This window comes from Anastrepha ludens, chromosome 6 (assembly GCF_028408465.1).
Source record: "Anastrepha ludens isolate Willacy chromosome 6, idAnaLude1.1, whole genome shotgun sequence".
Classification (NCBI taxonomy): Eukaryota; Metazoa; Arthropoda; class Insecta; order Diptera; family Tephritidae; genus Anastrepha; species Anastrepha ludens.
The window spans coordinates 3,476,705-3,486,859 of record NC_071502.1 but is presented as its reverse complement, the minus strand read 5'-3'; the positions used below and the strand labels follow the sequence as shown (position 1 = coordinate 3,486,859).

The window sequence follows — 10,155 nt, the reverse complement described above, 5'->3', positions numbered from 1 at the left end:
ACTCATCATTATGAGCATATTTGTATATATTTACTGTCTATATCTGATCTTTGTGATATATATGCACAACCGTTTTGCCGCCCATACCAACGGCTTAATATTTCTCACAAATTTCTCCCTTTCTTTGAATATAAAACTCTCACTTGTCGCTCATCGAAATCGCTTACAACAATTAGTCGATCATTTGATGCCATAATATAAATATTTTCTCAAGCACTTGAGGAACTTTTTCATGACTGAAATACATCGAAGGTTTGCCATTGCCTGCTGAGTGGCGACCGCCATTAGAAAAAACGTTTCCTAACATTTGATGTTTCATGCTCGGAGATTCGAATCACGCATCAACCCTCTTGGCTTCCCCGATCGCTTACGCGCTACTTATTTGGGGTTTTCTTATTATTTATGTTAGCCGTCAGTAAATATGATAATATGAGACATTTTACCTGCATTTGCACTCGAAAAAAAGACATTTCTTTTGCTTTTTCTTCCGTTTTATTACATAAGTTCCCTTACTGTTTAAATAATTTTTATAAATATGTGTTAATGATGGCTTCTGTTAAATACTTAGTTATGTAGAATGGAAACAAATTAAATGATGTTGCACTTTTAAAATGAATCAGATAATTTACGAAATAATTAATCAATGTATAACTTTTGTAATGAGAATTTTTAGCAAAACTTTTGTAATAAACGGAATTTGTTACAAGTAATCGATAAATGAAAGTAAAATAAAATAAGTTCATTTTCAAGTAATCCATAAAAGAAAGTAAAATAAAATAAGTTCATTGAATAATAAATGTTGCAGTTTGTTTAAAAACCATAAAATCAATCCAAAAAAAATAAAATATATACTTCATATACCTATAATGCGTAAGATAAAATAAGTTGAAATTTTGCAGTTTGCTTAAAAAAAATTAAATAAATTCAAAATAAAAAGAGACTTCATATATAATGCGTAAGATAAGTTCAAATTAAAAAAAAATTATTCATTTCAAAAAAAAAAATATACTTCAAATGTAATGCATTTTGTTAGTAAAATTAATCGACACGTTCATATGTGTAGGAGCTGAATATTAATTCGCCTAAAACTATACTTTTTTTTTTTTGGATTTTTTTGTTATTTGACTTTTTTTTACATTTTTATTTTTTTTAGATATATAATTGAATTTGAATAAAATACGATAATTTTGCCTTTACTCTTAACTTTCTCCAAGTTGACATTTGGTATGTGCGCCAGTGTGAATTGCATAACTGACTAAATAAGGATGTATGTAAGCATTTCTTTTGTTGTCCCTTTTCTTTAAAAAGTGCTTCAATTTGGTGTTGGTGTTGTTGATGTTGTTTCCTTTGTCGTTATGAATAAGCTAGCGGCACATACATACATTTTCAAGATGGTTTTGATATGTCAACTTAGTCTTCAATGTGGTAGATAAGGAAGAAATTCTCTGAATCGTCAGCAGTAGCTGGTGGTGCCATCGGCGATTTCCTTGACAAAGGTTGGAATCCCATAATCAAGAAAGTCTCTAAAAGACAAGCACGATCCGGTCGGTTCTTGTTTACACACAAAACAACTGCATCCACATCCAACTTCTCCTCGGCGAATTCTAGCAAGGATATGAATGTATCCTTTGAAGCCTCTGGTGGAAGCTCCTCAGGCATTGCAACGTACAAGATGTTATTTATGGGGTTCAAAACCTGTACAAAAAGTAAAAAAAAAAACACACACACACATACATTTAAAGGATACACATAAATTATGTTTAGAATTGTGTCTTGTGACATCCCTGTACTTACCGACTCCCATTTCGTATATTTGTTTTCAGTTACGTGCAATTTGATGGTAATGCGAGTTGGATTGTCATGTTGCAAAATGTGTTTGACCATCTCTTGGCAATCATCTTCAGAATACAGTGAATGCACATCACCACTATGCTGTGAATCACCGCCGTCCGACTCAGAGCACTCCGACGAAGAGCGGATGCTTTCGAATGCATTGCCACCACCTGAATCCACAGAAGTCTTCCGAGAATAATCTGCAGCAGATGTAAAAATTATGTCATATTTTTTGGGTGATGGTAAAGTTTCTTGTTTAACGTACCAGTTAAGAGTGACGCCCTATCGTGATCAGTTCTGTGGTGGGTAGGGACATCAAAACCACCACAGAGGCCCTACGCCGAGAGAGATACAGAAGGACTCAGTCGACATGTTGGTAGCGCAAGAGGAGGTGGAGACGGTACGCGCCTTAGATACACTGGGGAATCCAAGCGCATTTTCATTAACTTCTCTTCTACTACTGATACTACTACTAAACGTTGGGTCGCTGTAATATAAAAATATACTCTTTTTATTAAAAATCAACTTTTCCATACAAAAATATACATGCTCTTCCAGCAAGAAAGTCAATTGTAGTGAAAGAGGATTATAATGGGTGTTTTGTAATATCGAAATGAGCATTCAACATTTGTTAAATATATAAATTGGAAATTATTTCTAAGAAATATTATCACAGGGATTTTCTTGGTCATAGCCAGGTTGCTAAGAAGCATTTGTTAGCATTTTATGATGCTGTGTTATCTTTATTATTTTATCAAGTGGCTGTGCAGCGTGTTTGCATTGTTTTGAAATTGTTAATATTTAAATTTGTTATTCCTTTATTTACACAACCTCAATACCTGTGGTGATGATGCACTAAAAACGAGTCAGAATGGGTAAACACAAATAATGCGAAGATAAGATTATGAGCAAGAAAATCCTATTATGTATACTATTCTACGGTAAGAAAAATTGTTTTACGATCATATTTCATGGAGTGAAGGGAATCACACGTCCCCCCTAGTTGAAGGCAACAGCTTACCACATAAACAAACAATTTACTTAAAAAAATAATGAAAATATGAGATAAAATAAAATACAATTTTTTCAAACCACAAAATATTTAAATCTAATATAAACTAGGGGTTACCGTTCTTTCAAAATTTTAATTTAAAATTGTTAACTGTACTTTGTATGTTTATAAATAATATTTATTAATTTGAAATAATAAAAATAGGGAAATCACGAAAGAACTAAGTTAATAAAAATTATAGTTTTTATGTACTTTCATTTCCGACATTTTTGAAAGCACTGGCTTCTTTGTTGCCTATGCCTCGCAAACTGTGTGTCAAGCATAATGGCAAGCACATTCAGCATGCAAATGGCGAGCTCGTGCGAGTTGCTTTTCGGTTGTCAAACGAGTGTAAACGTTTTAATTGTGGTGTGTGAAAAAAAAGCGTTTGCCCCACGTTCACGAATAAAAATATTCTATTTCTGTAGCAAATAACACAATTTAAAGAAAAATGTCTATTGGTGTACCAATAAAAGTGCTGCATGAGGCAGAGGGGCATATTATCACGTGTGAAACAATAACCGGTGAAGTGTACCGAGGCAAACTCATCGAGGCGGAGGACAACATGAACTGCCAAATGACACAAATCACAGTCACATATCGTGATGGACGTACTGCAAACTTGGAAAATGTATACATACGCGGCTCTAAAATCCGTTTTCTAATCCTGCCGGACATGCTGAAGAACGCGCCAATGTTTAAAAAGCAAACGGGTAAAGGGTTAGGCGGAACGGCTGGGCGAGGAAAAGCGGCGATACTACGCGCGCAAGGTAATAGAGCCGGCATTTGTATTTAGTGGAGAATTGTACGAAATAACTTTTTGATTTGCAGCTCGAGGAAGGGGACGAGGCGGACCAGGTGGTGGTGGTAGAGGTGGGCCTCCAACAGGCGCGCCAGGTGGTGGCCGAGGAGCTTGGCAAGGAGGACCGACGGGTGGACGTGGTCGTGGTGGTCTTTAAGCAATTAGTATTTTAATTCCTATAAATTAAGTTTGGATTACAATGAAGTAAAGGCGTTATTTGAATAAAAAACAACATCAGCTGAAATCTCTTCTCTGGTTATTAAGTTTTATTCAATTCTGGAAGATCTATATTTCTCCGGCAGTAAATATATCAACGGAAAAATCCACAAATATGTGACTTTAAAAGCAAGGTTGCAATAACATCTATACACATAACTATGTGCCCTAACCCTTTGCACTCGGAATGCCAGCACTGCTGGCATGAGCATTTATTTCGATAATTCGAAATGCAGACATTGCTGGCATGAAAAAGATGAGACAGGGCGTAATAAACAAAACAATAAAACGGGCGATAACATGAAAGAAAAAAAGATCCTTTTTGGTAGTTTTTCTAAGAATTGGGTAATTAGTTAGGTTAGATGTAAAAAGGTACAATAAGATGTTAAATTTCAAAGGATGTTGAGATTCATTAAACTTTTGTTCGGCAACGTGAGCAATTTAAGTTTCCTACAATTTTTATTTTTTTGTGCTTGTAATGGATAAGAAAAACCAGAAAGTGGTTAAAAATATTGAGTTTGATAGTGATTCTGATAAGTATATCTGTGAAATGGACACTGAATTGCAAGATTTATTGGAAGATGAGAATTTTCATAGTGAGTTGTTGGAAGGAAATGTGAAAATGGTCTCCGAGTGCAAAGGGCTAAAGTTAATCGCCCGTTATTTCTCTTGGACAGTGTTTTGCGGAATCAATATAAGATCATTGAAATGATCTGAATATATAGAAATAAATTTTAGCACATGTCTTTACAGGACTGGTTCGAGGTCTCCGTTCTTTGAGTAGAAATCGCCGTTTTTAGGACAAACAAAATACAGACAAACATTGAGTTTTAGTAAGTTTCGATGATTGTCGAATACTATACAAAAAGAGCAATTCCATGACAGTATATTATAGAACTTGACTGTCGATGGATAGCTCTCTTTATTTTGCCATTCGTTTTGTGGATTTAGATCGGATTAGATCCATCACCAAAAAACAAGCAAACATATACACAAACATACATACTTTTTTTCTATAAATTCTCTAAAAATAATATAATAAATATTTAAGTCAAGGACAAGACAAGTTAAACAGTTTTTTCACATACATACATATACATATATTAGATATATATGTAATTAAAATGATTAGCATAGACAGATACAGTTAGTAGAAAAACTGCTGCGATCAATCGGATAAAATATAAAGAGAGCAATTCCATGACAGTATTAAATTGGTTGAACTGGACTGTCGATGGACAGCTCTCTTTACTTTTTCGCTGCTTGCATTGGGCTTTCTACAGCCCTATTTGTGTTACATTTATTTCACACGAAGTACATAAAATCAAATTCAAACACACAGATGTAAACAAAGATTTGACTCAAAGAGGATAAATGCACACAAATTGATGCATGACTTTAGTTCACCCGGCTACACAAATGGGCTAAATATTTGTAAACTGTATTAAATTCAGGGTAAACTGAGAAATAAAAATAAAACAAAAGACGCGAAAATTAAAAAAAAAAAGGGGAATTTTCATTAGCACAAATCACACGCAACATATAGTAACTTATTGCGCATTTGGCAAACGATATGAATTCACACTAATATATAAAGGGTCTTTCAAAAGACGCGCCTATATGTCGTTGAAATTATGTAAAAATTTAGTTTCTTTCAGGTTTCACTATTTTTATTTAAAATACGGCTCTTAGCAATTACATATGATAAATGACATCAATGAAATGTGCACCACGAGCACGTCTACAGTCGATTTATGGATGCCTAATTATTGAGAATCTCGAGATATCGGTGTGTTGAAGGTTGTTGAGCAACACTTTGCGCTACAACAGAAATATTGTCAACAGAACGTCCAGTTTTTGTGCTGTCAGTTCTTTTCCTATACTCAACAGAACCAGTCACTTGAAATTATTTCGCCAACCGTTGAATTGTCGACTCATTCGAACGATTATTTCCACCAAAAAATCACTAATTTTGCGATATGTAATATAGTTTTAATAATTTTAACGCGTTGTTCTATCGTGTAAAATTGCACATCTATCTACCTGTCAAATGTTAAAGATGACATAAAAAATACCGTCTAGGAGCTATTCACTACTGACATCCAGGCTCCACTCTTGACAGACCCTTTATAATACATATATGTAGCATGCATTTTATTTGTATGTATATATGTGCACGAATTACTGACCATATCTATGTACATGTGCTTATTTCCTTAAGCAAAAAGAATTTTGGTAATGGTAAGATTCCTAACGTAAACTTTTAGAACGCATGTAAAATATACATATGTACGTACTTATAAAGTATAAAAATACCTCCGGAAGAGAGATACAAGTACTATAGTATGCCGTAAAAACCTAAGGTTGATAACAACTTTTTATGAATTTATATTATTAATTTATTCCCTTTGGTTTTAAATTCTTCTCATACATAATGCATGAACTGGTTTGCAAATTTACTTCCCTTGCAGCCTTAAGCATGTCAATGGATGCACATACTTGTGTACATATGTATATGCACGTATTGTTATTGTCACAGGCAATTACTTGCATCTCTGGTTTTGCAAAATTAGCAATTTTTCTCCAGCTCAATTACAATCTTGTCACGTACGATCAATAGTATACTTGATATATGTATATTAAGTAGAAGCTCACATTGTGGGTGTCAGTTTGTGAGAGTGCACCCTAAATGGGATATTGTTACACGAGTGGACAAGTATTTAATTCGCATCGCTAACTTGCATCTGTATTTCACGTTCATTGGCTTAATAGGTTGATTTCTATAAATTGTGTTTGTTGATTAACATGCATTGTGGGGTTGCTTTATGAAAGCCAGTTAAATTGCTTCCATAAATTTCTAACGAACTGATAAATGAATTCAAATTGCGCAAAAAATTGATTAAAAAATGCAAATGAGTATACCGATAATTTATAGCAAAATAAATATTAAAAACGCATGCAACTTTTTCCAAAACAAAAGAAGAAATGTGCTGAAACCAGTATAGTGACGTACCATGACGCCGAATTCTCATTAGAGACTACTGAAACAGGTGTATTGTTTGAATTTTGCACACACGCACTCATTTCACTTTTTTAATACTAGCGGCAAAAATGTAAAAAAAAAATTAATAAATAAATTCGCCTTTGCCTTAGAATACAATAAATCGACGTATTTTGTTTCAAACTAAAGTAAGTTGTTCCTTCTTAATATTTAACTACGCTTTCTTTGTTCGTTTTTATCACAGCTGCGTTGCAAATAAACCCAAAAGGTTAGCTTTTGGACGAAAGTTTCCACATTTATAAATGTATATGCTTTGTGCGTATGCTTATTTTTTAATTTATTTCAGTACATCCCACGTAGAGCACACGTAGTTGAATAAATATATGTTCACTTATGTATGTATATGTATACACAATATTTAGTTACTGTCTTGAGTTTTCATCTGATCAACGTCTCATTTAAGACTAACAAAGCGCCAAGAATATTAAAGATTTTTATAAATGAGGAAAACACATCCTATCCCAGCCACTGGCTACTATACAAGTAGAGCGGTAGGCAGTCGGAGCAGTGCGGTGAGAGCTTGCAAGCTTCAACACGTTAAAATCATCATCGGCACTCACATTAGCGCTAAGGAGCGCGCTGAGCACAACGAGATCAAGGTAAAAAAAGTCAGATAGGTAAAATACACAAAAAATCGGCTTTTCATCTAGTGATAGCGCTCATGTGGGTTTGGAAGGAGGCTGGCTGCAACCAATCGGAAAATGTAGATGAGAGAGCGTGACATGTCGCTCATCGTTCGAACGATATGACATAGATGAAAATAGCAACAACTTGTTTTGTTATAAAACAATGCAATGAATTTACATATATTCAGTTGTGCAATTGTGTTGCAGCGTCAACAATAATACACTGTGCGCCACAAAATGCACGAACTGATTATATTTGGATTGAAAACTATTTACGTAGTACGTAAATATGTATGTATATGATTACGGCAGCATCCAGAACAGGAATATTTGGCGAGTTGCTTCGCGTCCTTTAGAAAGCGTTGCTTTTACTAAGCAATTTTGGCATATTTATATTTTTTTATTAGAATTTGTAATTTGAGTGCCATATTTTATTACTTTAGAATATTTTTCGCTTCTTATAAAGTTTAATATTTTAATAAGTGTAGCTTTTGAAAGTTTTTTTCAATACAATACATCAGTTTAGAAATCGCTTTAGTTCTAGTGCGCAAAATGTAGAAGTTCGGTTACGAAACCAAAATATATGCAAAACGTCGATGGGGTTCAGGGATGAATTCGTGGACAAACAAAATTGTGGAACCACTTTAGACTGGCATAATATTATACCAAAATGCAATCATTCCCATGCTAGTCGGTTCTACGTACCGGAATGGGTTTTCCCGACCAAGGGCTGTCGCCCCACTAAACTAGCCCTCTCTAGTCCTCTACTCCTCACCAAAATTCGATGGGCTACAAACTGCACACGCATTTCAAAAAGTTTGAAAGCATTCCTCTTAACATTTATGTGCATTATTTATGCTTTTGCTTGAAGATGAACTTGATAAAAAGTCTTACTGGTGATCCCGCACGGAGCTTAGTAAGGTTGTTGCAACAACAACAAGAACATCGAGTTTCTCTCAAACGGGAATAAAATATGGCCTAGAAAACCTTTTTTTCACCACTTAAGAAATTTATTTTGTAAGCTTTTATGTAATTAGGTTAGCTTGATTATGAACTATTGCAAAAAAAAACTTTTCCTATAAAGTTTTAAGATCTTTTCGATTTTGATGGAGTTGACTGCTTCTAGTATAAATTAGCATGCGAAGAACTTCTAGCCTTAAGTTGTATATGTGACATGTGTAGGTGCAAGGGTATGCCTTTCAAAAATTGTAGCTTTGCTTATTACCTCTTTGGCTCTTTTTTGTGGCAGAGTGTAGGAATATTACACTAATAAGCTTATTTAAAGGATCAATGCATCGAAAACAGTTGGTTGCCCGGGTGCTCAACGCAAGCAGCAAATCGTATTTTTATTTGTTATTCTGCACATAGTATGCATGTATGTGCGTCTCTATGTATGTATGGAATAATAATAAATACTACAAACTACAGCTGACTTTATTTATGGGAGAGGCGAATGTTTATTAACAATACCAAATATATTATATTATATATGCAAATATACATATTTACATATGTACATACATACGAGTATATCTATAGAAAAAATAGGCCGAATTAAAAGTGAATTTAGTTGCATGCACGCGCTAATTAAAACAAAAACAAAAACATTTCTTAGTGAAAATAGTGTTAATTCAGGTTGAATCTGCGCCAATTGTGCTACTGCTACTCATGTCATTGCTCGCGGTTTGCTTAAGAGAAAATATTAATTTTTTGTACGTAAGTGTATGTACCATATATATTCATGATGGTGCTCGGCTTTATCGTTGCCTATACATGTATTTTCTTAATTTCTATTTATTATAGATAAAGAAGTGTAGAATTTTTACATTTTGCTGACGTAGCTACATACATACAAATGTAAGTATAAGTACGTATACTTCCCGCGAAAAAATATAGCTTCTCGACATTTTGACCAGTTTTAACTTGATTAAATTTAAATGAAAAATTTTACCAAATTAAATTTTTTTAAGTGAAAACTTCTTTAGAATCGTTGGGAGTGATTTGAGAAAAAGTGAAACGAAAAAAGCGACACTCTTGGCTACGAATATTACATATACACGTAGCGACGAACTAAATAACTTTTAGGCCAGCGCCGACAGCATGGTGCGATAGCCGAGCGGCTAGCAATGTGAGCTTCCGATCCAAAATCCTTGGTTCGAATCACAAGAAAAAAATTTTTTTTATACAGTTATTTTATTTTTTTATTTTATGATATGTTTATGAGGAGCTTTTTTTCATGGCAGAAATACACTCGGTGTTTTGCCATTGCCTGCTGAGGGGTGAGCGCTATTAGAAAAATAGTTTTCCTTAATTTTGGTGTTTTCACCGAGATTCGAACTGACGTTCTCTCTGTGAATTCTGAATAGTAGTCACGCACCAACCCATTCGGCCACGGCGTTTGTTTAATTTTACTGATGCAAAAATGAGGAAAAATATATGAATAAAGTTTGCTTACTGTTTACACATTTTCCAAAGGTGACGGAGAACCAAAAAAAAAGTCGATTTTCAAACAAATACGAGTGCATATGTGTAATTGTGTTAGAGTTTCGGTCACGCCCCAGCAAAA

At 34.2% G+C, this 10,155-nt stretch overlaps 2 protein-coding genes across 2 annotated transcripts; one reads left to right on the top strand and one right to left on the bottom strand.

Annotated features, from left to right (window-relative positions):
* Positions 1–1,213: 1,213 nt before the first annotated feature.
* On the bottom strand, positions 1,214–7,317 carry LOC128868530 (ornithine decarboxylase antizyme). Its single transcript, XM_054110719.1, is given in 5 exon segments — positions 1,214–1,695; positions 1,795–2,033; positions 2,099–2,153; positions 2,155–2,320; positions 6,916–7,317. Coding segments are annotated over 5 exon segments (816 nt in total). The 5' UTR covers positions 6,987–7,317; the 3' UTR covers positions 1,214–1,410.
* Positions 3,206–3,930, top strand: LOC128868531 (small nuclear ribonucleoprotein Sm D3). The gene is made up of 2 exons (XM_054110720.1): positions 3,206–3,654; positions 3,716–3,930. Exons 1-2 carry the CDS (start codon positions 3,336–3,338, stop codon positions 3,841–3,843), a joined length of 447 nt encoding a protein of 148 aa, XP_053966695.1. The 5' UTR covers positions 3,206–3,335; the 3' UTR covers positions 3,844–3,930.
* Positions 7,318–10,155: the final 2,838 nt, after the last annotated feature.

What these genes read in the sequence shown, in the direction of transcription:
- LOC128868531 (XM_054110720.1), top strand. Translation starts at nt 3,336, where the DNA reads ATGTCTATTGGTGTACCAATAAAAGTGCTGCATGAGGCAGAGGGGCAT. An exon ending in GGCGATACTACGCGCGCAAG is followed by an intron (nt 3,655 to 3,715) that starts GTAATAGAGCCG and finishes TTTGATTTGCAG; the next exon opens with CTCGAGGAAGGGGACGAGGC.